The sequence below is a fragment of the Anopheles coustani genome, chromosome 3, assembly GCF_943734705.1.
Source record: "Anopheles coustani chromosome 3, idAnoCousDA_361_x.2, whole genome shotgun sequence".
Lineage (NCBI taxonomy): Eukaryota > Metazoa > Arthropoda > Insecta > Diptera > Culicidae > Anopheles > Anopheles coustani.
This window is the reverse complement of record NC_071288.1, coordinates 18,042,547-18,067,794: the sequence shown is the minus strand read 5'-3', so window position 1 is coordinate 18,067,794 and position 25,248 is coordinate 18,042,547. Positions and strand designations below refer to the sequence as shown.

At 46.6% G+C, this 25,248-nt stretch overlaps 6 protein-coding genes across 8 annotated transcripts; 3 read left to right on the top strand and 3 right to left on the bottom strand.

The window, feature by feature from the left end:
• Positions 1-781: 781 nt before the first annotated feature.
• Positions 782-3,117, top strand: LOC131272445 (atypical kinase COQ8B, mitochondrial). The gene is made up of 3 exons (XM_058274172.1): positions 782-2,380; positions 2,461-2,653; positions 2,718-3,117. Exons 1-3 carry the CDS (start codon positions 876-878, stop codon positions 3,075-3,077), a joined length of 2,058 nt encoding a protein of 685 aa, XP_058130155.1. The 5' UTR covers positions 782-875; the 3' UTR covers positions 3,078-3,117.
• A 148-nt stretch (positions 3,118-3,265) lies between these two features.
• Positions 3,266-3,907, bottom strand: LOC131272260 (general odorant-binding protein 28a-like). Its single transcript, XM_058273933.1, has 2 exons — positions 3,710-3,907; positions 3,266-3,640 (listed from the first exon to the last, which is right to left on the bottom strand). The coding sequence occupies exons 1-2, from the start codon at positions 3,905-3,907 to the stop codon at positions 3,266-3,268; spliced, it is 573 nt and encodes a 190-aa protein (XP_058129916.1).
• A 1,129-nt stretch (positions 3,908-5,036) lies between these two features.
• On the top strand, positions 5,037-7,692 carry LOC131272251 (uncharacterized). The gene is made up of 6 exons (XM_058273921.1): positions 5,037-5,127; positions 5,202-5,371; positions 5,543-6,421; positions 6,497-6,790; positions 6,880-7,173; positions 7,468-7,692. Exons 1-6 carry the CDS (start codon positions 5,037-5,039, stop codon positions 7,690-7,692), a joined length of 1,953 nt encoding a protein of 650 aa, XP_058129904.1.
• A 3,993-nt stretch (positions 7,693-11,685) lies between these two features.
• LOC131260552 (forkhead box protein C2-B) lies at positions 11,686-14,545 on the top strand. The gene is made up of 5 exons (XM_058262305.1): positions 11,686-11,770; positions 12,460-13,009; positions 13,092-13,281; positions 13,405-14,235; positions 14,321-14,545. The coding sequence occupies exons 1-5, from the start codon at positions 11,686-11,688 to the stop codon at positions 14,543-14,545; spliced, it is 1,881 nt and encodes a 626-aa protein (XP_058118288.1).
• A 2,774-nt stretch (positions 14,546-17,319) lies between these two features.
• Positions 17,320-23,429, bottom strand: LOC131272097 (mothers against decapentaplegic homolog 4). Of its 3 annotated transcripts, none has more exons than XM_058273720.1 (10): positions 23,301-23,429; positions 21,473-22,473; positions 21,145-21,401; positions 20,894-21,068; positions 20,648-20,830; positions 20,251-20,463; positions 19,207-20,122; positions 18,948-19,116; positions 18,739-18,856; positions 17,320-18,657 (listed from the first exon to the last, which is right to left on the bottom strand). In XM_058273720.1, the coding sequence occupies exons 2-10, from the start codon at positions 21,531-21,533 to the stop codon at positions 18,440-18,442; spliced, it is 2,310 nt and encodes a 769-aa protein (XP_058129703.1). In that variant the 5' UTR covers positions 21,534-22,473; positions 23,301-23,429; the 3' UTR covers positions 17,320-18,439. The 3 variants fall into 3 exon arrangements, with proteins under 3 accessions (XP_058129703.1, XP_058129704.1, XP_058129706.1); XM_058273721.1 differs by having other exon boundaries at positions 17,321-18,651; XM_058273723.1 differs by having other exon boundaries at positions 17,321-18,651; positions 20,251-20,460.
• Positions 23,430-23,728: 299 nt separating this feature from the next.
• On the bottom strand, positions 23,729-24,863 carry LOC131258465 (protein unc-50 homolog). Its single transcript, XM_058259792.1, has 4 exons — positions 24,574-24,863; positions 24,434-24,499; positions 24,010-24,369; positions 23,729-23,945 (listed from the first exon to the last, which is right to left on the bottom strand). Exons 1-4 carry the CDS (start codon positions 24,821-24,823, stop codon positions 23,809-23,811), a joined length of 813 nt encoding a protein of 270 aa, XP_058115775.1. The 5' UTR covers positions 24,824-24,863; the 3' UTR covers positions 23,729-23,808.
• Positions 24,864-25,248: the final 385 nt, after the last annotated feature.

The following is a 25,248-nucleotide window of genomic DNA, read 5'->3' as shown; positions in this document are numbered from 1 at the left end:
GTTGTCTGCCTCGCCCTGTCCGGCTGTTTAGCCATTTCTCCTAAATCCTATTAGCTGCGCGTTATTATCCACCAATAAGGTATGGACATGGGATTCTCTGGTTTTCGTTTGCGAAAAGCAAATGGGAAAAATTATCCAATACCCAATTTCGCAGCACCATCATCATCTGACCCAATTTGCACACAGTTGTAAATTGTTTTTCATATGAGCGTAGAAAAAATACTACCAATCAAATTGGGTTCATTTCCTTCCATTGTTCCACTACTAGAAAAAGAATTGTCATCGAAAGGAAAAGTATAACACCGATTGACAAAAAATATTGCGAGGCAAATTTGTAACGTGTTCATTTGCTTCAACTCACTGAGACTGTTTTGATATGGTCGAATTCGTTACGATTAATTTACGACAAAGTGTTTGCAATAAAAACAACGGCTCTTCTAACGCAATTAAACATCGTATCGTTTCGTTTATTTTGTATTTCGAAATTCCCTATCACGTGTTTCGAGCGTTTTTACCGCCACTTGAATGCGCTGAACCGTTTCGAAGCGGTGGAAAACCGGTAATCAATTTTCAACCGGTTTATTTTAAAAACACGACTGACAGCAGCAAACTGCCAGCCGCAACTGACAGCACCCATTTGTTTACATTCTTTGCCGGCTGACATTTCTCGAAACATCTGTTTTTGCATGAATTATCTAATCGTCAATACCAACACCATGTTGTGAAATAAACATCTTGTCTTGTACGAGCAGGGTCCCGTTGTTTCGCAGTATTTCGTCCTAATTTTACACACAATAAGTCTAAAGTAACTTAAGTATAGTAAGAAAAGTGTACTCTTTATAAACGGTTTGGTTTTGTAAAAGAAACTCTCTAAAATGGCACGTGCACAAGACGCTGCTGGCATACTGCGTGGTTTGAAGCTGGTAGCCGATTCTGTCGGCAAATCGCAGACCGACTACGCCAAACATCTGTGGGCAAACTCGAGCGTACGGGAAGTCCTCGAGCAGCAGCTAGCCACCGGAGAAAAATCCATCAAGCATGTCTTGAACAATCCTGCCCAGGAGCTGGAAAAAGCTGGTGGAATGGTACGGGAAACTATCGAACGAACCGCAGTGGTTGCCGAGGGACTTCGTCAGCTTACGGTGGCCGCATTGCCGAAAGTAGGACCGCTTGCACCGGACGCACTCATGAACCAACGAATCTATGCGGCGGGTGCAGGGCCGATGCCAACACCAGACACGTCGAACGATATTGCCAGCTTGGATATATCAAAGATAACGCTGAAGGAGCTAGAATCGATACTTTCCGAGCATAGCAAAACTCGTGAGATAAAGTTAAGCACGGAAAACACTAAACCCTCATCCGTGCCCAGCAAACAACCCGACAAGGAGGCGAGCAATGCCGTTGCGCCGGAAAAGCCGACAGAAACCAAACCACCTCCCCCGAAACCGACCATTCAGAATAAAGCCATCACACAAGACGAGAAGCAGATAGAGAAGATGATGCAGTTTGTTTCGTCGTACGACAAAAGTCCGTCCGTGGCTCCGAAACCACCGCCAACACCACAGCGGGAACCGGGACAACCGATCGAACTACCTCAGCTCAGTACCGTAGCAAAGCAACGCAAAGTGCCATCGTCTCGGGTGGCACGAATGGCATCATTCGGTGGCCTCTTTGCTGGCCTTGGCCTAGGCACGGTGAACGAGCTCGCAAAAGGTGCGCTCGGTATTGGCGGAACGTTGGACGTAAAGCAGGCCCTTTTCAGTCCGAACAACGCGGAACGAATCGTGGATACGTTGTGCAAGGTGCGAGGTGCGGCACTAAAGCTGGGTCAAATTCTAAGCATCCAGGACTCGAACATTGTATCACCACAGCTGGTGAAGGCGTTCGAACGGGTCCGACAGGCCGCCGATTACATGCCCGACTGGCAGGTGGAAAGGCAGCTTGTTGCTGAGCTCGGTCCGAACTGGCGAGCGAAACTACAAAGCTTCGACCAGAAACCGTTTGCCGCGGCTTCCATTGGGCAGGTGCATCGGGGCGTACTAAAAGAGGGCGGTATGGAGGTGGCCATTAAAATACAGTACCCGGGGGTGGCGAAAAGTATCGAAAGTGACATCGATAACCTCGTGTCCATGCTGAAGGTTTGGGATGTTTTTCCGGCCGGTGTTTTCATCGACAACGTGGTCGCGGTGGCGAAGCGCGAACTGGCCTGGGAGGTGGACTATACGCGCGAGGCGGAATACACCGAGCGGTTTGCCGAAATGATACGCGATATGCCGGAGTTTCGTGTGCCACGCGTTGTCAAGGAGCTCACATCGAAGAACGTGCTTACTACGGAGCTAGTTCCCGGTGTTCCGATGGATCGTTGTTTCGATATGAGGTAGGGGGCATTAAAATTACCTTCAAACGAAACCTCTTATCTAAATGATTCTGTTTTGTGTGCTCGTTTCCTCGTTTTAGCCAAGAACATCGAAACCACATAGCCTACTGCGTGATGAAACTTTGCCTCAACGAACTGTTCACCTTCCGGTGCATGCAGACCGACCCGAACTGGTCCAACTTCCTCTACGACGCACCGACAAAGCAGATAATGCTGATCGACTTCGGTGCGACACGGTTCTACAAAAAAGACTTCATGGACGACTACTTGAGGGTAAGTGATCCACCAATAACCCACAATGGAACATCCAAAATAATCCATCTCCAACATCCAACAGATCATCATTGCGGCTACGAAAAATGACCGCCAGCAGATACTGGAACTGTCGCGCAAAATGGGTTTCCTCACCGGCTACGAAACGGCGGCCATGGAAAAGGCCCACGTCGACGCCGTCCTTATCCTGGGCGAAGTGTTCAGCGTACCGGGAGAGTTTGAGTTCGGTCGGCAGAGCACAACGAAGAAGATCGCAGCACTCGTCCCGGTTATGATTGCCCATCGTCTGTGTCCTCCGCCCGAGGAGATCTATTCGTTGCACCGGAAGCTATCCGGTGTGTTTTTACTTTGCGCACGACTTGACGCCAAAATCGATTGCAAACCGATCTTCGAGGAGGTAATGCAGAACTACAAATTCGATTGAAGGAAAGTGTGCATTTGAAAACGAATGAAAAGAATAAATGAGGAACTATTTATAATTCAGTTGTATGTATTCTTTGGAGCGTGAGGTTGATTGTTCTCCCTGTTCAAGAACTGGAAACATTGCAAGTATCGCACGTTAAACTTTCAATTAAACCGAACATTATGCCAACGTTCTGCATGCCAGTCCGCTCAGTGCTTTAGCTCGATGCCATGCTTTTCCGCCGAGGCTTTCAGACAGTTAAGAATGTCCACGGCCAACTCACACCGATCGTCGTTCGCCACGTCCTTGCAGTCGTCTCCAATCTCTTTCGCAATCGCCACCTTCGAGTCGTCACCCTTCATGAACACTTTCGAGAGCTCCATGAATCCGTCCACCTGGAATGCCTTCCCGTTCGACAAACCGAACTGTTCCTGCATGCACGCGACCAGACACTTTTCGGTACGCGTCTTCGGCGGTACATCATTGACGAAACCGTCCACATCGTCGTCACTGGCCCCTTCCTTACCCTTGCACTCGGAGGCCAAACCACGAAGCATTTCTTTCGCTTCATCCACCTCATCGGCCTGTTGGGGAACAACAAATGTTAACGAAGGATTCTTTTGGTTAAATCACCACCGTTGGGACAGTTTTACCTTCACACTTGCGTATGCAAACGCCACCACCAACGACACAACCGCAATGAACTTCATGTTTTGTGAATAGTTGAAAGCTCGCGTACAAACTGTAAGCCATCCATCAACGACATTGTCGTTTTTATATATTGGACGGGAGATGCAGTGATAGTGGCCGATTTCGACCCGTTTTCCCCCGGTGCAGTTCCGTGCATGCATTTTCTCACATTGTATGTGCAAGGTTTCACTATCCGCTGAATAATTACAACCATTACCTCCCCGAAACCCAAACCCCCCCTCAGGGGGCGGGAAACGTTCACGTTCAATTTCCGCCCAAAATATTCAGCGCGCTCGTTGGAGCTGCCAATCATGCGGAGATGACTCTCGGTATCATGTTGATAGACCTTATGGTTGTCCCGGAGGTGTGTAGCAGATTTAAGGTGATAAATAGAAAACGATAGGTTACAATGTTATTACCTGATCCCCTGTTGGCCGAAGGTCGCATCTATGTGAGGCGCCGCTTTGTGGCGAGGTATAAATTACAGCGAGATTTTATAACCTACTTCCCGATTGATAAATGGCATTTCCCGAGGTTCAAATGGATGCATGATTTATAGTAATTATATAGCGACAAAGGGAATTTGCACGTGAGTTGGGTGAAAAACCCTTGGTCTGAATCCATAAACCTATTTTTTACACTTCTAACAAGTTGATGTCCCATTGGAATGAATCTGTTTCAAAAACAAAAATGTGACACAGTGTTTCAATCTCACTTCATTCGCGGACCAGTAGAGAATGGAAAACTCATCCGGTATTTACAGGTATTTTGTTTCATATAGTGCTTGTTCGATTTCACTTTGTAAAGAGGCCATAGATAAAATTCAATAAATGTTGCTGCACATTACTACTTTGCATGTGGAAGCTAACAAAAACCAGAACAATACGATTTTAATGTGCAAGGATCGATTTTAATGTGCAGGATTAAATATCGTAAGACAAAAAATATATTCTTATCACAAAAAAAAACTCGTACCATAACTGACATCCTTTCTGCGCACCATGCCAGGTTGGAATCACTGACGATTGGATTGATTGAGAAATTTACGCTGAGTAAATATTACCCTCGTCGATATCCATGTTTGCTGACAAATTGCCTCAACAACGATTGAAATTAAATTACGGTTGAAAAGTGATACGCTATGTTTAGATACGGTATTCGGTAGTTGCCAGCAGACGGATTAGTGTGGAGTTGACTTAAAATTTTAATAGAATGTCAGTAGAGCATTGGTATATAAGAGAACTCTAGGTCACAACAATTCCGAATAATAAAAAAGGCGCCCCCAAAAGAATGAACATCAGTGAAATCGGTGTAACTCTGTCGCAAGTGATCGATAGAGATGCGTTTTACTCCGAGTTCCAAACGGTGGTGAATAGGATTTGTAAGTAAACTCATTTGGCACCGGAACGTTGTTCCAGGTTCGATTATATTTTCTTCGATTTCCTGTTCCGGTAGTTGCCCAGTATTTGGTGAAATTCTTCTGCACCTGCATCGTACTCAGCGTTAAAGGTGACTCGGCCATCGCATCCGAAAGCTTTCCTCATCCGTTTATAGCGATCGATTTCGAAGATGCGAATATCGTCGAATCGGATGTACTGTTGCGTGCGATTGATAATGGATGCCAGGTAAAACTACGGGTTGATGGTAGTATGGCCAAGAAAGGTCCAATAAGTTGAATAGGATCTATCTTGATGACCCCTCGAGATTAATCTGGCGTAGTGACCACTGCTTTCAGTGGGCTTCTGTTTGGTCAATTAACACCCTCGATTAACATTGATACATCGTTCCTTCCGCAGGCGTTCGTTGTGGCACAATCGGTGGCCGTTCAGTTTTTGGACCAGTTTCACCCGGTACACGATCGTGCCGTAACACGGTTCCCCGAGAAGCGACTGATCATCATTGGGGATGTGATGAACGTAGATGGCGTTGAAATGATGCGAAATGGGATTCTAAACCATAGCGCCATCGGTGATGTGATAGACCTGCTGCTTGTACAGTCCCGTGTCGACCTTAGGCGTGTGGACCTGCTGACTGGTCAGTTTGAATTGCAACCGACCGATAGCGATGGCTGGATCGTGCTGGACAGTTTCAGTCTAGTTGCGGAGGCCGAAGCTGCGACGACACGTGCCGGTTGGAATTTGTTCCCGAACAAGCGGACCGACCTTCGCGGGCGCTTTCTCCGGCTGGCCATATTCAACTACGAACCGTACACCATCTGGAAGGAGGCGGACGGGCCGGAAGAGGCCAACGCGTACTATGAGCATCGCCGATCGCTCAGCATCGACGGTACCGAGGCGCAGCTTTTCATCGAGTTTTGTGCGAAATTGAACTGCAGCCTGGAGATCTCGTTGGACGAGGAGGGTGAGTGGGGCCAGATATTTGACAACCGCACCGGTGACGGCATCATCGGTGCGCTGGTCGAGCGGAGGGCGGACGTTGGCGTGGGGGCCCTCTACTCGTGGTACCACGAGTTCCGGTTCCTGTCCCTCTCGAAGCCCATCTCGAGGACCGGTGTCACCTGCATCGCACCGAAACCGTTGCCGCTGTCCTCTTGGATGACACCCATTTTGCCGTTCACGCTGGTACTGTGGTTGGCCGTGCTGGGGAGCTTCCTGGTGGCGATCGTGTTCGATGTTCTGTTCAGCTTCGTGACGCACAAGTTCACCCCCAGTGAGGTAAAAGGAGCAGATGAACACCGTCAAGGTGCAGCAAAATAATGTCCATTCTCATTGTACTGCGTTCCTCCATAGTCCGGCCGTGTCGACATTTGCGAGTCCGTAATGGCCGTCATGTCCATCTTCATTCTGCAAGCCGTACTGTTGCGCTTCAACAAGAACCCGTTCGTGTCGCAGATGATCCTGATCGGTTCGTTCCTGCTCGTCGGTCTGATGGTTGGCAACGCGTACAGTGGCGGACTGTCCAGCGTGATGACGGTCCCGCGATACGAGAAGTCGATCGATACGGTCCAGGAGCTGGCGGATCGTAACCTTCGCTGGGGTTCAACGCATGACGCTTGGATATTTTCGATTCAACTTGCCACTCAGGTACCGTGTGTGCGTTTGTCCTCTTTGTGGGATAGGAAAATATGCCTATCGGTCACTTTCTGCTCCTTTGCTCGGTTCCTATCCACCAGCCGACGATTGTGAAGCTACTGAACAACTTCTTTACCGCGCCGAAGGAAGTGTTGCACCGGAACGCGATTGAGCGCAACATGGCGTACAGTATCGAGCGGCTGCCCTACGGTCACTACGCCATCGGCGAGTACATTACGGAGCGGGTGTCGCCCGACTTCGAAATAATGCTCGAAGACATCTACTGGGAGAACTGTGTCGCAATGGCGACCAAAACCTGGCCCCTCATGAACGAGCTGGACGAGCTGACGCTGGTCATCTTCCAGAGTGGCATGCAGCGGTTCTGGGAGAATAAGGTAAGCAGGTGGATGGGTCAGCTTATGTATCAGGTGAATTTGGACGCCCCATGTCCGGGTGGTTGGACTGGTCAGTCCAGGGTGAATATGTGGTAGGAGCAAAAGAGACCACCAGTACTCCACCAGGGAGGAAGTCCCGTTCACCACTGCGCATGTATGATGACGCCTTCCGAATGTAGGGGACACCCTTTTTCAGTCTTCGTTGAAGGGGGACAATTCCACCACTAAAGAAAATCGGCCCTTACTGCCCCTGGCAAACACTAATCCATCTTGGACCCATTTTCGCCCTGAAAGGTGGTGTCGAAGTTCGCCGATAACAAGGTCCAGCACGCCATCTCGACGTCGCGCCATTTCGACAATCCGGGCCCGATTGCGTTGCAACCGTCGCACCTGCTCGGCGCGTTCCTGCTGCTCGCCTTCGGTCTCGGCCTCGGGCTGGTTGGCTTTGCGTGCGAGCTCCTGTGGCACAGATTCTCCTACCGGCCGAGGGAGACCCGAGCACGGGAGCTGGCCCCCTAGATGTGACGCTAAAGGATGAATCAGCGTTTTTTTTTTTAATTTTCTCCCGTTCAGGTGCCGGACTCGACACTTAATCGGGGTTAGGGGTTTTTTATTCGAGGAAAATGTGTACACCAACGTAGGGGATTGATTGCCTTTCCCTAGGACCCCTAGGAGTTCGCAAGGGACAATCAAGTGAAACGCACCTAAATCACCGGTAGGCCGCCAACGCCACCACGTTCAAGGTAAAACACTCCCCCCGAGGGCACGTGTTTTTCCGCAACTGTAAGTATACTCCCTACCGTTGAAAAAGGGTCCTTCAAATGGAAACATTTCCCTCCCCCGTTGGCATCAACCGTTGGGGGAAACGAAAAAAAACGAAATGTAATAAAATAACCACGATGAATTGTAGATAGCACCGTTTGCGAGAGTGTTTACATTCTTTTTTTTTCCTCCCTCTCACAACCCAACAAGTTCTCCACTCCCTCAGGGGTAAAGTTGATGGAACAATTTGATGAAATCACGCACACACACACACGCACATACGGCGCAATAGATAAGGCCTTCCGGAGGACCCCTGCCTGGTAGGTTCCCGACTGCCACTTGCCGTCCGTCAATCGCGTGCACGACGCTCCTTTTCCGTCCCATACCACACCTGCCAGCGTGGATTGCAGTCCACCCCTTCGAAGGGTCGGGAAAATACAATCCGAAGTACATGGAGAAGCGATTGAGCCACATACGTTTGTAAATCATCCACCCTAAGCAAGGGACAGGAGGCAAGTTAGCTGCGGATGAAGTGCTGTAAACGTAAGCGTTTTATTGGTAGCATCAATTAGTTGTTGAGAAGAGAGCTGAGAAATCTTATTTCAAGTGTTTATTACGTTGATCTCCAAAATCACCAAGCTTTGTCTTGTCAGCAAAATCTATTGTTTGATGAGAGGCTGTGTACTGCCAGTCTTCATCAACGTGGTCGCGATTAACAACGAAAACTGCTCAAGATAGGACGAACAACCAGTTCCTAAGTCAAAGTTTAAAAATTATTTAGAAAGTAAAATTAATTTAAATTTACTAATTAAGTTTAGAAAAAATATTTAGACAGAAGAAATTACCAAAAGACCCTAGAGTAAAAGAGGGAAACAAAAATTTAAATCATTCGCTTGATTGTTACAAAACAGTTTGGATGGGTTGAAAGCAATTTTTTCTTTTTTCAAACATTCTTAACTTCTCGGGTTACTATGTTACTTTGCTTCTCCATCGGTACTTCAACCATTAGCTCCCAGGAGGTCGCAACAAAAAGCATCTTGGAGTTGTTCTAAAACGTCCGACAAAAGATTTATCTCCCCTCCATGTCCATCCAAGCGCGGCCGCTGTTCAATACCTTCAACATCTGTTCCTCTGCATCGGCAGAATATAGCGTTGAAATTCATCGATGTTGCTGCGGTTGTTCCGTTCGGAGGGGGCTTGTTACGCATCGCTGCACCTGCAGTGGCTACACCATGGCCTACTTGCATGCATTATGTATTAAAAGGACCCACCAATATGTACCTTTTTTTGATCCGTTGAATGTCCTTTTCTCGCGTAGGCGAAACGTGTCCGAAACGGGCTCCGTCAGCAAAGACTCTCGATAGATTAACATGTATTCTCGACCAAATTCGCCTCCGATCCGCGCTAACGTACTCGTGCTGAGGTCAATGTTTGCGCTCCTTTCTGACTTTGCTACAGGAAATCGAAGTCCGAAGGATACTGGCCAGCCCGGGTTGGTTGGTTTAATGACAATCGGGACTTATTTTCTAGTATTTATAAGCATGATTGAGTCGACATGAAAAAACATTGAACTACTAACCGATGGCAAGAGAAATGACCGCACGGCATTGTGCAAAAGGACGCCAACGGATGGAAATAAATAATGACGTCATAGTGTCCTGCTTTTCACTCAAAATGGGGGGAACCGTACCGGATGTAGTCTTATATACCGGAGGTGCACCGTTTTTCCCCCTCTCGTGATGTTGTTGTTGTTGTTGTGTTTTTGTTATTTAAACTTTTTTTTCCACAATATCCGTTACAGGTTTTTCCAGTTGTTCTTTTCCTTCTCGTTGTGCGCCGTTTTTTTACTCGTCTCTTGTCTCTTGTCTCCTGTCCTTTGTGTCCTCGATCCTTCGACCTGGTTCATTGTTTATTCATTACCCATTCGGCGAGCGTGCGGTTGAGGGTGGCCGGCCGGATGGTACCCCGGAGTCAGTCATTGGAACGAAGGGTGGTAGGGAAAAGGGTCTGAGCACGTGAAGTGACGTCCCGATGTCCCTACGATCGTCCTGCGTTTCTCTCAACCGTGAAACTACCGTCTAACATATGCGGCAGGACCTCAGCACACATGCACACGTTGGGCAAGTGTTGTTGCTGCGAAATAAAACTTATCTCCCGACCGGGAGGGACACGTTACCCCAAGGATACGCTCTCCTGGAGCGACCGTTGGGTCCTTGCGTTCGGATGGGACGAAGCGGAGGAAGTAGGACAGCTACCACGCTACGCTACACAAACACACACACTTTCCCCTTGCCCTTTGGACTGGGAAGGTGGGAAAAAGACATCCACCGGCGAGGGACGATCGGATCCTTCGACACCTGGGGGTTCAATTCCCCCAATTCGCTCTAGGAGAAGGTTCATTTGCGATCGTGTCCAACGGCGTGTGGTTGCACACGGTGTCTGCTGGTGTCCGGCACAACGGACGTGAGGTCATAGCGCGTGTGGAGAGCGTTGTTCATCTTGCTGGCCGAAGCCTACAGCGGACGAAAGTCACTAATGACCACTGGGCCGTCTGATGGTCAAGAAAGGGAAGGAAAAACGGTGACCCACAGTGATCCCGACAACGAAACTCCCCGTCCCTCGAGGGGAAGAACGAGAAAACCAACGGACCAACACGACCAGCCAGTCGCTCCACTGGCCAGACAGCTCCAGTAGCAGCACTCGGTCGGTCCGAACTGGACCCCGAAGGAACCCTTTGTCCAGTCCAGCTCGGAAAGAAGTCGCGGTCGTATTGCTCGCACACAAGGACGCACACGCGTTGGCGCATGAAAACTTCGTCCACCGCCGCGGCCCCAGCGTCCCAGTCGCAGGTTTCCACCTCCGTCCTCCCCCACGGGGTGGGCAGAGAAAAGAACTGTCCGAGGTGACACAAAATGGCCACGTCGTGAAAGTCGTGGGTCGAACTAGTCTGGTGAAGAAATAGAGGAAAGAAAAAAGGAACCCCGAAAGAAACTATCAAGGAATTTTCCAGTTCCAACCAGTGTTCAGTGAGTGTGGAGCAGTGCTTCTTTTTTATTGGAAAAGAAAAATCCCAGTGTCCATGTGCGTCGCCATTGGAATGCCTCGATCGATTTGTGGAAAACCACTCGTTCAATTCTGGTGGCGTTCTTCTGGTGCTATTTAATTGTGAACCTCTGTTAATGATACAAAAGTCTATAATATACTCGGTGGTCATTTCAGTTTCAGTTTCAAAACATGAGTTATACGAATAAAACATAATTTGAAGTGCATTCTATAAGCGTGGGTGCTTGTATACATAAGCCGTTTGAATAATTAATAACGAATTCTGCAGTGGAAAACGCTTGCATGAGTGAAGGAAAAGCCCGCGTGATGGTATCACACGAAGTTGTTTCAAGATGTTGATCCTGGGAAATTTTAATAATTGAAACAAGAAAAAACAAGGTGGAATATAATGTGAGTTCGGCGAAAAGTGAGTAATGGCCGTTGCTCTCAATGTTTCCGGCGGTGGATTAGTCAGACGTAGCGCTGACGTCGTAACCGTTAGTGCGCATTATTGCGCTTTGCTTCGGCGATAGAGCATCTCTGGTATCCCATCGTGTCCCGGGAAAGAGTGCTCCAAGCCATCGAGAAAAGGATATTCGACGTGGACCCCCTTTCGAAGCCGGACGATTTGAAGCGTAGTTCTGCTGTAACGCAGCGCTACACCGAAGTCGACGGGGCGCGCGAGCGCAGCCGTTACGCAGCGACAAAATGACGCAACTGGAGGATGATGACCTTTTGAACAATTTGCTGAAAATACCGGGCACCATCATCATCTACAATAACGACATGAGCTGTAAGTCTAACTAACGTGAGCGAGATGATGATGATGATGAAGTGGTAAAATGTTCGATGCCGAGCTTATTCGATAGAAATAGTAGAATTTCGTCAGTGTTTGAAAATTTTCCATATAGTCATTTTCCGCAAAATTTGCCCAAAAGTAATGAGGGCGTTTTTTTCTATATAAGTAGTTATATAGGGATTTCATTTAAATTGAGAATTTACTTTTTTAAATTATGTAAAATCAAGGATGTACGAAACAAGCAACATTATTGGAATGATTTTTTTCATATTTTATCTCGTGCATCCTATTGAGTTAGCTAAGAGCTTTATCCATTCTGTTTTATGAACTTTATATCATATCTGGCAAAAGTTACAGACTGAAAGATGCTGATTTTTTATTGAATTTAAAAAGAATATCTAACACAAAAAAGCAAAATTTTTCATTAAATATGAGGGCATATTTGTATGGTTTGATAATTTCTAACGCTTGGTAACTTTAAAACACAATTTAAAAAAAATCTGACATAAAGATTAGCACCTTAATTGCAATAAAACGTACAATCATTTCGAAAACAAGCAATAAGACAAGCTGCAGTTATTTTGTAACAAGCCTAGAGGCCGTGCTTAATGTTTAATTTGTTTCCGTGAAAGCGTTGCGTTTAAAAAAAACCCCCATTCTGACCAAATGGTGTCCTTTCGCAGCCTATGATTACGTGCTGAATGCTCACAATGTGACGCTGCCTCTGACGCCGGCCACCTCCACCGCCGGTTCAGCCGCTTCCGAGCAATCGGTGGACGATTTGAATAGCAGCGCATCGATCGATACCGACCTGGCAGGCTCCCCGGTGCCCACATACCAAAGCACCGGTGGAGCTAGCCTCCACCATCCGCAGCTGCAGCCCGATTCACCCGCATCCATCCTGATGGAAACGCCCGGTTGCTCCGAGCTGGACCAGAGCTTCGGTAGCGTGGGCTACTCCGGGCCTCAGGACGATCCCACCACGGGCCGGTCGTCGTCCCATGTGGAAGAGGAAATGGTGCTCGAAGGGAGCGAACTGGAGGACGAGCCGGACGAAACGGACCCCGGGGGGACGGTGACGTTGGTCGCCGACGAGGAAGACTCCGAGCCGGAGCTTACCAATCTGTCCTGGTTGACGGAGCTAAAGAACATCACCAACCTGACGCCCTCGGACGTGCCGCTGACGGATTTGCCAACGGCTCGGTTTAACAAATTTATCGCACAAGTGCGAAGGTATGTGCCGTGCGAGCCCAAATGCCGCATATTGTAGTGTGCCTCACGTAATGTCCTCCCCGTTTTGCATTTCCGTTCGCAGGAGCCGCGAGACGTACGACAAGCGCAAGGAGCAGTACACGTCACCGGCGAGCTCGCTGGAAAAACCTCCCTTCAACTATGCACAAATCATCGCCATGGCCATGCTCGAGGAGGGCCGCATGACGCTCAAGCAGATATGCAAATGGATTCAGGAGAAGTTTTCCTACTACAAGGTGCACAAAAACTGGAATGTAAGCGCGATGCAACGGTCGTCATTTAAACTATTTAAAACACACACACACCGCTTTTCTCCCCCGTTGTATTAATGCATCCACACGATCTTGTTCTCGCTTTTCTCTCTTCTTCCACGATAGAATTCCATCCGACACAATTTATCGTTGAGTTTTTTCTTCACCAAAGTACAACGGGCCAAAGACGAGAAGGGTAAGGGCGGCTACTGGGAGCTGTCCATGGATGTGTCAAAAAGCGAGCGCCGGCGGATTCGCATACGGCAGCGTAACAAAGGGTCCAATATCACCAACAATGGTGGTTGCGCCGCCGGAGGAAACAATCGACGAACCTCGACGGCACCAAGGATGCCGAAAGGATCGTCCGGTGCTGGCGGGTCGGAGGCCAACGGTCAGGCTACCAGTAATAACAACAACAATGAGCGGACGGTCAACAATAACCTCACGCCCGACAAACAGCCGGGTCCTGATCCGACGGTTCCTTGCGAAGTGATTGAGCAGGAAATCGTCTTAGCATCTTCGGAAACGGTCCCGTGCCCGACCGGTGCTACACTACTTACCGCTCTCGATAGCAATAATAACAGTTGCCCACAGCAGCAACAATCCATCATCCCGGTGCCGATCGGGGTCACTAACGGCGAGGCACTGCCGGTGCAAATCGATATAATCGACAATTACAGCAAGCCATCGTCCGGGATGGATATGATCGTTGAACTCCCGACGCCGGACCCTACGCCGGTTACGCAGACGATGGACGTCACGGAGGAAATGCCCGGTACCGGGTCGGTGGGCTCCAATCTGGTCGCCCAAACGACGGTCCCCCCGGATCATCTGGTGGTAAACGAGGATCAGTTGATCCACGCCAGTGCGCTGGTGGAAAACTGTACGATCAACTTCGATTCCATCATGAACGGTGATAACGGTGCCAGCATTTTCAGCAGTCTCAACGTGGATGAGGTAAGCACACCGGTTGGGAACCTAAAATGAAGAACAAACGGAAGTTTTATCTTAATAACGCAATAAACATGCATCCATTTCACAGATTTTCTCCGACAATGAAATACCACAACCGGCGAACGACGACATTATTGTGCCATTCTTTAGCAACGTCCAGCAGGTCCAGACCGGACCGAACGTGGTCGTTGAGACCATACCCTACTATCTGCCCGACATGGGCAACTTCGACGAGAGCGATTTTGGCAATTTGATCAACATTAACGAGCAGGAAATAAGTGACGAGTTTCTGAACGAGCACGGATTCCTGTAGAATCCGCCCCAACAGGCGCAACAGAGGATCGTCTCAAGAAAGCCTACCTCTGGGCGTTCGTAAGTGTCGCTACTATAGTGTACTAATGTGTTTATCAGTTATTCTTTATATTTGGCCAAATGACCCACGTTTGGTATTGTCGAAACCCTTGCAAAAATCAGTGTTTATTCCGTCCAGCGAGCGTAAAGGGTATGTCTAGTCTCACTTCACTGTAGGGAAATACCATATAACTATATATAGTACTAGCAATAAAGTAAATTTGTCAAACGGAAGCTAAAGAACTAAGCTATGATTAATTTGTTCAATTTATAGCTGTAGGACCGGTTTCATTATTGGAAGGATTCGACTCACGACCAAACGGAAACTCAAACATTTTCAATGGCTTATAAACATCGGCTAAGGTTCCTCAAAAAATCGGTTCAGTGAAAGAGTTTTACATCAATGTTTCAATAGTATATAAAAAATTAAATATATATTAAAGCTGCACCAAAAACATGGATATGTTTGCATTCTACAAAGACTGTGCAAACATATCCTAACAGTTTGGCGAACTATTTAGGTTTTCTTCTGGCTCATTTGTACATATAGCATACGAATGTAATACAGTGGAAAAATATTTAATAAATATAGTTTTCATTTCCCAACAACGTCTAGGTGTGCACTTCTGCGATGCGTCGTTTATTTATTTATTTATTCATATTCGGACATTATGAAAAGCAAACTTATAACATTTAGGATATCTCTATCGCAAATGTAGCATCGTGTATTTACTTAAAAATAGTAGATCTTTTATTTATTAAATGATGTAACTAATTTACACTTCGCAATAGGGATAAATCTATGTTTAGTTTAGTTTTTCTCTCTCTGTTTTCAATCTATCAATCGAACGTTTACCATGTTTCGTTTGTTGCAGTTTTCTTACTTCATTCATTTGTGTATCTGTTTTTTCTTTATACCTTTCTCCGTTGCATAATCTCTCTCTCTGTTTTTCGGCAGGTCACGATGCTAGTTTTCATAAAGTATTTGCCTCAGATTTTGCATTTAGTTTTCTATTTTTGCTCTGTCGTGTTAGCAGTTTTTTTGTTTTTATAGTTAAGCTGCATCAAATACGTCAATCTGGCTATCACGCGCTAATCGGACTGAAACATAGTTCAATGATTGCAAGAGAACTAATTATCCCATTTTGAGCCATTTTTGAAATGAATAAAAATGTCAAAAAATATCAAAATTACAGAAAAAAACAAATTTCAAACCAGTAAAGAGTATTGTTGTGTTAGCAATGCAATATAAAAAGGCATCAGTGACATCGCGGACCCCCACAACAAGTACGCATCATATTAATATACGTTTAGGAGAAATGAAAATGTTTGCGCGTTGTATCATCATCATAACCAACAACACAAAACAACAAAAGCAAAAAATTTCAACTGGGCAAGGTAAATTTGTTTTGGATAATAGAAAGATTGGTTTCTCATAAATGTGAAAGCCTTTTGACATTGATGCGACAGACAGAAACTGTTGATCACAATGAGAACATGGAATAACATAATTTTTCGAAAAAGCTTGCTGCCCACAGCATTCATAACGTTTTGCTCAAGTTTCGTCATTGAATTTCTCTGCACTATAAAACCAAGCTGCTGCGTAGTTTAATTTTCCATTTACTTTTGTTCAGCAAAACATTTTCCTTTCGTAACAGATTAATTTTGAAACTCAGTGAGTAGCATTTAAATATCCTTTTTTCAACAGCATCTGCAGTTTAACCATATTGTTCTGTACACTTTTTTATTTCTTCCTTTAATCTTCACTTAGGTTTCATTGCACTTGTAATTGTTGATTGTGATCGTACGTGTTGTGTACAATGGTTTTCTGTTCTTCAGGCTGTTGTTAAGGGCGGTTCTAAACTGTTGCCAATTTCTGAAACCGCAACAAAATAATGAGATGGTCAATAAACACTGGATAAGAGGAACGTGGACATCATAGTAGTCCATGGATATCTAAACATAGGTTTTTCTTCTGAGCATGCGCGTAGAAACAAAACTAGTCTTATTCAAGAAAGGTGTAATAAATTGAAAAGTCAATCAGAACAAAATTAAGTAAGACGCTCACAAATGCTCTACATAGATGACGAGGCGCGGATGAAGTTTGGCAAGCGGGAATCACGTTTTGCTTTGAATGTTTACGAACAGAGGGTTGCAACTAGTTTCACTAGTCAATTGACGAACGCAAACCTGAGTCACTAAACGACAACAAACTAACATGGCACAAATAAACTCTGAGCGGTATGGTGTAATTATCCCATCTTTTCTATTCTGTAAATTCTATCCACTACAGTAGTGTACCTTTCAACTGTTACCAGCGCCTGACTTGTTACAGCTGCGGTATTCTCTCCTCCTATCGACGTTCTAGCGAAAAGGCAATACAGTTTATTTGCTTCATTCCAGTTTGGACGATCCGGGTGCGTCGAAAATGGCAATTTGTAGTAGGCTCTGCCCGTAACAAAACTCTTTCGAAGATCTCAGTCGAGGTTGTGCAAAACGCAAAAATAAACATATCAAATAAGTTCAACTCAACCTGACACAAAATTAGATTTCGTATCAAAAGGGATCGTTTGCATTACAAAATTTGCTCGGTGAAACAAAGAATGCGGAAGGCAATTTAGTATTGTTTTTTTTTTTTCTAAAAATGCACCTGTGTGGGACCAACCAAACAATGTTGACGTCCAAAGAATCGCATTTTAAATCTTTTCCGACCCAAACCGTTGGTGCAAGCAAGTATTTTGCAAGTTTGCTCTCCTTTCACTGCTTGTTTTCGAGTGGGCTACCTCTTTTCGCCTTGAACAGTAGAAACTCTTTCTAACTCCCCCATCCAGGCAAGGATACCTTAAGGTTTTGTTTAATATACTTTTGTTTCTTTTGCAATCAGAGGTAGAACATTTTTTGTAGGTTTTTGTTGTTTGCATAATTATTTGCGATTTCGTTTTGTATCTTGTATTTCCTCTTTCATTCACAATCATGTGTGTTAATGATGCATACGATACACATTGTCCTTTTGCTTATATTGACCGCAGTCCATAGACGAAGTGGTCACACATTACATGCCGTTTATTCTATCATATCGTACTATGTTGCAGTTTGAATCCACGCAATCGTCATTCTTCGATTTTCATTATGTTCAATTCTGTAGGTCTCCTCTAATGGAATCCCGTTGTTGCTATCATGGCTGGCAGTAGCTTCCGCCCATTCATAATAAATAGTCATCATTATGATTAGTCTCTCCGAGTGTGTTGTGTTTGTGTATTTTATATCATATGATTTAACCGATTTATGGAACGGCATACTGCCCTATGCAGCAATATATATAGTTGTTGCTTGTGGTATCAGCAGCGCTGGTTACCGAACATCAGTATACATTAGAGGGTTTGAAGAAATTTGCATCATTTTCTCGCTTTATCTCTTGTTTTGTCTCTACACACTATGCACTTTAGGTGTCAGGTTTTCTTTGTCTACTCATCGTTCAAACTGTAGCCTTTTTTAATGCCTTGGCACTCTACACACTCTTTTTATAGCGTGTTCCTTTGAGTGCTTGCAGCAGAAGTGTTTCTTTATTTTTTGCGATTGCGTCTTACTAACCTAAATCTTTGTCATATTAGAATCACACTTGTACAAACTACGAAACCCACTCATAATCGTCATTATCGTCATCGTCATCATCTTTAAACCCAAGTCACCCACACCCTAGCCATGTTTCTCACATATTTACACATTTGTTACCAACGTAAGATTTCTCTAAGTATACGTCCTTCGGTCACCTTCACCCGGTTAATCGTGGGTTAATCCCGAACTCGGTGCATCCTACTTACGGCAAAAGGCTTTCCACGGCTTACACTTCCCCAATCTACTCGATGGCCCGCGGACCATCGATCGGCATTTGATGCAGCACTTCGTCCAACAGCTGCAGTGCGCGGTGCAGATGGACCTCCACCCAGCACGGCGTTTCCTTGATCGATTGGCGCGGGTAGTCCGGTCCCCAGCCCTTCACGAACGACAGCCGCAGAATGCACAGACGCCGCAGATCGTCCACCCCGATCCCGGCCGCGGCGGAAAGACCTGAGCCAGCAGGGAGAAAAGAGCATTTGTTAAAATAAAGTATCGTCCGCTCCTCATCGGATGTAGTAGCCTGCTTCAAATACTCACTCCTCGTTGCACCGACGGCCGATACGCCCGCCACGACGGCCGCCTGCATTTGGGCAGCCTTTTGCGCACAGTTTGCGAGGGATTGCATCTGCATGTGGCACTGTCGCAGATCGAACACCTGTGGGTGAAGTAACACGACGGAGCGATTAATGATTGATAATTAGTTTTCCACAACGACGAAATCGAGAGTTTTTACGACGACGACTAACCTTTATGCACGCTCCTGGGTAGATTTTGTGTACGGCATCACCCGGCGTACGGCCCGCTTCCCGATCGAGGTAGTAGCTCTGTACGAATACTGAATGATCACTGAGACATCGTAGCCAGACGTCCCCTTCGCCGCGCAGATCCAGCTGTACACCCTTGCCAATGTGTAGTCTGGAATGAATTCAATGATATAATATATGCAAATAAGTCGTGTTGGGTAAGACCGTTTTTCCATACCCATTTCTGCTCCTTTTATCTTACCTTGCCTTCTCACTCTGTTCCGTACGATGCACGTTGCTGAGGGCACCGAGGCAGAACCGATTGCCACCGGACGGATCAACGTATCCGTCGATCGTGACGTTCGGGCGGTTTGAGGGCACCTTGAACATTTCGCCAACTTGCGTATCCAGCTCGAAGTACGCCACCGAGCACCAGTACTCGGGTGCCGGTTGGCGGGAAAGCAATCGCTGCTGTCCAGGCAGTTCCGCCATCTGACCACCGGCAGCCGCATTACCCACACTTGACCCAGCACTCGTTCCGACCGTCCCGGAACCACTCCCCGAACCATGAGGCCAGTATTGCTGCTGCTGTTGCTGCTGCTGCGACTGTTGCTGATGTGAACTTCCGGCGTGTGATGGAGGCTGTATCGATTGTGTGTAGTTCAGTGTGTTCGAACCGGACCACGTCGCCGAGCCGCCTTGCTGCGATTGCTGCTGTTGTTGTTGCTGCTGCTGGTATTGTTGTGATCCTGTCTGGTTATTTTGAGACTGCGGTCCCGGCTGCTGCTGCTGACCATTGCTAGCCGGCACGTATCCATTTTGCTGCAGATGAGGCGATACTGGTGATGTAGTTGACATGCTTCCCGACATGCTGCCCGGACCCATCGTTTGCGGATCGTTCATCGTGGGATCGACGGAAGTACCACCGGTGTAGTACTGGGAACCATCCGCTGCGACCAAGCTTCCACCACCACTGGTGGCACTAGCACCACCACCACCACCGCTACCAGTTTGTGACGAGCTTCCGAGAAGACCACCGCCATTTGTGAGCTGCGCGCCGGATTGCGATGACGATTGAGGCTGTTGCTGTTGAGGCGCCGAAGGTTGCTGCTGGGAGCTTTGCGGCGGTCCTCTCAATCCGTTATTTCCGATACCAGCAGGACCACCGATCACGGATGCTAAAAAGAAGTACAAGATCGTATTTAATCATTGTAATACCGAACAAGTGAAATTTATCAGATTTTTCATACGCTAAAAAAAGCAAGTATCGGGAAACCAAAGAAAAAAGTTAACGAAATCATCTTACATAATGGCAGCGATGACGACAAACGGTGGTGCTGCTGTTGACCACCGGCCGAGCCAGCCGCCGACATCATGGGCGGTCCTCCACCACTTCCCGCGCCGCCACCCATCCAGCTGCTCGGGTCACTGTTTCGAGACTGCTCGGAAGCCTCTAGCTTCGGTATCGGCCTTGGGCCACTACTAGATCCAAACAAACCGCGCAGCTGCGATGGGTCTACTATCAGCATCAGCCGGGGTTAAAACCAGTTTGTAACAGAAGAGACCAAGAAAAGGCAACGAATAAAGAAAAACACAAACATAAATAACGTTGCAAAAAAGAGGCAAGCAACTTATGAAAATTGCAAAAAGAATACCATAGGTAACATGAAACAAAAAATGCGCTTTGAAGCTGTTATACTAACCGGGCACTTGCGGATGCATGGACATGCTGCCATACGCGGCACCGGCCACCATGGACGGATGGTGCTGAATCGTGCCGATCTCATTGCCATCGATATCCATACCTCCGCCGACGACCGAACCAGGTGTATATTCATCTTTTATCAATCGACTCGGTCCCGACTGCAGCGTGAGTCCGGAAAGATCTACGGAGAACGGAAGGCATATTGAATACGACGTTTCTTCTTGCAATATTTCAATCAGCTTACCAATGCCAGGAGAAACAACGCGCTCGTAGTGATACGGATTAACACAAACGGAGTCGCACTTGAGATCGAACGCAAACTGGCAGAACTTGACGTGTTTGAGTTCGTTCTTATGTAAATCCGGCCAGCGCCAAATGCGTGCATAAATGACATGAGGAAACCCTTTGCGACCGGCAACCTGAAATGGGTGAAAAAAAAAATAGTTAAATTTTCCGACGCGCCCTGGCTGCGCCTCTTTTTCCCGTCATCCCTACCTGTAATCGACCATCGAGTGTGCGCTGTATCGTGACGCACTTGCTCGGGTGTGCCCCGTTAGTGGTGATGGCCGTGATCAGCGAGTCTAGCTCGTCACGTTTTTCCTTCAGCTTTTTCACCAGTGACTCGATAGCGCGCTTGGAAAAGCCTTCGCTCTCGCCGCCCTGCCGGTGGCACATCAGCGAATGGACGATGCTGAGACAGGCATCCGCACTGGTCGGAGCCGCCGTTGGCATGGCAGCCATATCGCGGACGACTGTTGAAGGAGAGAATACATTCAATTAGACAATCAACACCTTCTTGGATGTTGTTTTAGCTGTTACTTACTCTCCTGTGCCGCCGGAATGCCGGGCGCATATAGATGCGACCCGCCCGTCAGCCCGACCATCCTCTCGAAGTCCTGGGAAAGACCCAGGTTGCCTTTAGTATCCACTTTGGTAAAAAATAGCTTCCGGGCCTTGGTGGCGTGTGTGTTACGTCGTTGGAAGCGGTTTGTTAGCGTTGCTTCGTTTACATACGAAACTCCAACCGGAACCCACTGCACCAGGTCTTATGCTCCTCCTACGTAGGTTTCTTTCAATCCACCACAAATCCTAATTGCTTGCAAATCAACACCAAACGATCGACACGAAACTTTGTGTGATCTTTTCACGATCATCCAAACGGGTTCCTTGTTCCACGGAGCTGTTCTTGGGAATGAACCAGAAAAGCACATAAACTGGCTCGCTCACAAAGTGTGTCTCGAGAAATTGCAACGTCCAGCTGTATTATAAAACATTGCACCGAGTTAGGGTTGGATTTGTTTTCTTCCAAGCCGCTGGAAATGAAAGCTGTTGCACTTTTCGCCGGCACGATGCACTCGTTTGCCCAACCGGTGGTGACCGAAACGAAAACAGCAACAAATCTCTGTCAAAGTCTTTGACACTTCCTTTTTCTTTTGCTCTTTCTTCGTTGCACCACCACACTAGCTCGCCGTATTCCGGTCTTCGGTTGCGTTGCACATCTGCAGCAAAAGCGTAGGCTAATCTTGGTTCGCAGTTTTTTCGTCTTGCCTTTCCATTGACTTGTATGGCTCTGCAAGGAATTCTCCCTCGTGCTGTAGCATTGGCAACAGTAGGGGTTCTCTTAGCACATTTTATTCTTAACGCACATTCTCTTTTCTTCTTGGCCTTGTCGCTTTCCTTCTTTTCACCGAAAGTGCTGCCCTCACTGCAGCATCCACACGCACAACGATACGGACATTTACATCACATTGCGAGCATATTACACACTACCATAGCATAGCATCACTTTTTTATGATTTGCAGAAGCTGCTCAAAAACCTGCTGCTAAAGATCCGATCGGGGTCATTGCGGGAGAAAGTAAAATTAGAAATGGTAGAAAATGTGATAAATTGATTTTCACCGGCTACCAGCACGATGGTAATCAATTCATCAGATTTTTCTTTTTAATTCTTGAACCACAGTAAGCGCACAACCTGGTACACAAGGCCTACTTGCTGCGGCTTTGCTTTCTTTTCTCTCCTGCCTAGTGTCACCGCTTTGTTGTTATTATTTATATTGTTGCTGGCATTATTGATGTTATTGTGGTCTCAACGTAACTTTTCCGTTCCTTTCGCTTTTCACGCTAAGCACTGTTGCCGTAGACCACCCCCAGCCGCAGGGCTTATGCACTTTTGTAACGCCTGCATATGCACGCAGAGAAAAAAAAAAACAGCAACGCACTGTACGCAAACCCATTTATTATTTGTTATGGCGGTGGACTTTCTGGCATTTCCGCAACTCCAGCGTCCAGATGCGAAAGGTAGCCCAACCGCTGTTTTCAGTCAGCTGTATGCAGTCACAACAAGTTCGGAATGGAGCACAATGCAAAATGTTCAGCACTTGCACTTCTGTTGCAAATTACCAGCCCCGTTCTGGCGTTCGGGGGGGCCAGCTTACACGGTAGTGATTACGGGTTTTCGCTTCCTGCAACACACTGACGCGCTTGTTAACTGCTGCTGCTCTGCTACGGGTTTGCCTGTGCCTGCTGTACGCTTGCCTGGTGACGAGAAAGTAGTCACCAGCAGCAGCACTAGCAGTAGCAATCCGAGCACATCCTACCACCGAACTAGCACAGGTTATTTTAGATGAATTTCGAACAATTCTGCTTCTACCTTTCGTGCGTTAATGCCAACGAGATCGTTTCACCATGTTGTGGAATACGGTGGCGCACAGAAAACGGGTTGAAAATTATCACTGTTTAGCGGAGTTCGAGCTGCAAGCAGCACCTCTTTCACACAAAGTCAGACCTTTTTTAAAATGGCGAATTCCTTTTTTTGTCTGTCTCGTCTGACAACGCCGAGCTAGCTGTTTCGCTCGAGCACACGTAGGTTGGCTATATCGTTTGGAAGGTCATCTCTTTCACAGCACCGATGACAGCTAGCGGTCTGACAGCGTGAGCGAACGAGAAGCCCTACTGTCATCGTGGATCCTGTTGACTTGGAGTGAAAAGAATAGCCAACCGAAAATACCGAGTCGGCTAAATACCGACAGTTTCAAATGCGGAATTAAAATAAAATATCTTCTCCTAAATTACATTATACTTTCCTTGGAGAATACATAGTGTTTTGTTGTTTTATTTTTACATCATTTCAGTACATAACAGCCTTTCTCGGACACTTTCTATAGTACTCGATAGTGATAATAGTACATTAGTGAAACGCTTAAATTCCATCCAATGATTAGGGTCATAATGTAGAACAAAACCAGAAGCGGTAGCGTAACGAGAATTATTCGGGTATTCTTCAGAGCTGGAACCACTGTAAAAACAAGCAAACATGAGTCAGCCGATGGTCATTTTTTTCGACAGTGGAGGTTGCTTACCATTGTATCCCAGGAACGTGATGTAAATATAATATGCCAGTGCCAACAGCCAAATGGTGTTGCCGATAAAAGTCGATACAAACCAATCCCTACTGATCAAGGGATGGTAGAAGAAAAGTTGTATGAAGTGCAGCAATATTAGGGGTGGGAAAAATGCATTCAAGTGCACATCGAATGCATAGCCCCACTCCATGTCGAAGTCACTGTTCCGGTCACGGAAATAGCGATTCGCTATGAACCATAGGAAGGTGGCCACGATCATGCCGCAGAATATGCAGTCAACGAACACGACGTACAGGGTGAAGAGAACCGTCTGTACGAATCCTAAGCTTAACACCCACGCGAATCCTATCGATGTTACTGTGGAGGAAAGATACATTGATTGAGTGGAAAGAATGCACTTAGATAGCTACCACCATCTTACCACATAAACATCCAACAAGTAACACCAGGAAGGCTGGATCGTCGCGAGCAAATTGTGATTTGGTTTCTGCCGGCAAAGAAATAGAACAGGAATGGTTAAGCAGTGTGATGAAAGGAAATAGAACAAACTGCCCCACTTACGTTTACGATAATTAAAGTTGCGGTACACTTTCTTCGGTGCTATGAAAAGGTAAACCATCTGCCACATCGCGTACTCGAAATCCATTTGGTCAAATTTGATGAACCGTCGTAGATATTTGTAGCTTTTGGTGGTGGCGCTCATGCAATCTCGATAGTTGGCCGGAGCGGGCAGCGGAGATGCCGTTCGGGAAGCCATCCCCAGCAGTGAGCTATTGCTACGTGACGGAGTAGGCGACGTTGCGTACTTCATCTTTGCAGGGAAGTCGTTTTCTTGGGCCTCAGTTTGTACACTTTGCTGTGGTTGTTCACTACGCTGGATGGATGATTTTTCAACGATTACGATTGCTCATCCTTTGGATGATTTTTGTTGCAAGTAGTCCGTAGATTTTTGTAAACAGTGGACTGTCTCGTCACAACATTGACAAGTTGGCGGCAAGTTGTACCGACTCAACTTATACCGACCTTATGAATTTAAGCTGAGATGGTTATTTTTGGTATTTTCCTAAAAACGATTCAAAATTCGATACTTTTGAACAATTAAAAAGAATTTAATTCGATTGTAATTTCTACTTGTGGAGCAGAAAGTTTTGGTTCACAAAGCGGAGTTATTTGACAAGAAATAAGGGAAAATCAATCGTCAATTCGTGGTTGTGGAAACACGGCTGAATAATGCAG

Coding starts and splice junctions, on each gene's coding strand:
- LOC131258465 (XM_058259792.1), bottom strand. CDS start 24,823: ATGAAGTACGCAACGTCGCCTACTCCGTCACGTAGCAATAGCTCACTG. Junction 24,500..24,573: donor CAACTTTAATTATCGTAAAC/GTAAGTGGGGCA, acceptor CTTTGCCGGCAG/AAACCAAATCACAATTTGCT. Junction 24,370..24,433: donor ACTTGTTGGATGTTTATGTG/GTAAGATGGTGG, acceptor TTTCCTCCACAG/TAACATCGATAGGATTCGCG.
- LOC131272251 (XM_058273921.1), top strand. CDS start 5,037: ATGAACATCAGTGAAATCGGTGTAACTCTGTCGCAAGTGATCGATAGA. Junction 5,128..5,201: donor AACGGTGGTGAATAGGATTT/GTAAGTAAACTC, acceptor CTGTTCCGGTAG/TTGCCCAGTATTTGGTGAAA. Junction 7,174..7,467: donor AGCGGTTCTGGGAGAATAAG/GTAAGCAGGTGG, acceptor TCGCCCTGAAAG/GTGGTGTCGAAGTTCGCCGA.
- LOC131260552 (XM_058262305.1), top strand. CDS start 11,686: ATGACGCAACTGGAGGATGATGACCTTTTGAACAATTTGCTGAAAATA. Junction 13,282..13,404: donor AGGTGCACAAAAACTGGAAT/GTAAGCGCGATG, acceptor CTTCCACGATAG/AATTCCATCCGACACAATTT. Junction 14,236..14,320: donor GCAGTCTCAACGTGGATGAG/GTAAGCACACCG, acceptor TCCATTTCACAG/ATTTTCTCCGACAATGAAAT.
- LOC131272445 (XM_058274172.1), top strand. CDS start 876: ATGGCACGTGCACAAGACGCTGCTGGCATACTGCGTGGTTTGAAGCTG. Junction 2,381..2,460: donor GATCGTTGTTTCGATATGAG/GTAGGGGGCATT, acceptor TCCTCGTTTTAG/CCAAGAACATCGAAACCACA. Junction 2,654..2,717: donor TCATGGACGACTACTTGAGG/GTAAGTGATCCA, acceptor AACATCCAACAG/ATCATCATTGCGGCTACGAA.
- LOC131272260 (XM_058273933.1), bottom strand. CDS start 3,907: ATGCATGCACGGAACTGCACCGGGGGAAAACGGGTCGAAATCGGCCAC. Junction 3,641..3,709: donor TTGCATACGCAAGTGTGAAG/GTAAAACTGTCC, acceptor GTTCCCCAACAG/GCCGATGAGGTGGATGAAGC.
- LOC131272097 (XM_058273720.1), bottom strand. CDS start 21,533: ATGGTCGGGCTGACGGGCGGGTCGCATCTATATGCGCCCGGCATTCCG. Junction 21,402..21,472: donor CATTCCGGCGGCACAGGAGA/GTAAGTAACAGC, acceptor CTCCTTCAACAG/TCGTCCGCGATATGGCTGCC. Junction 20,123..20,250: donor GTCGTCATCGCTGCCATTAT/GTAAGATGATTT, acceptor ACTTCTTTTTAG/CATCCGTGATCGGTGGTCCT.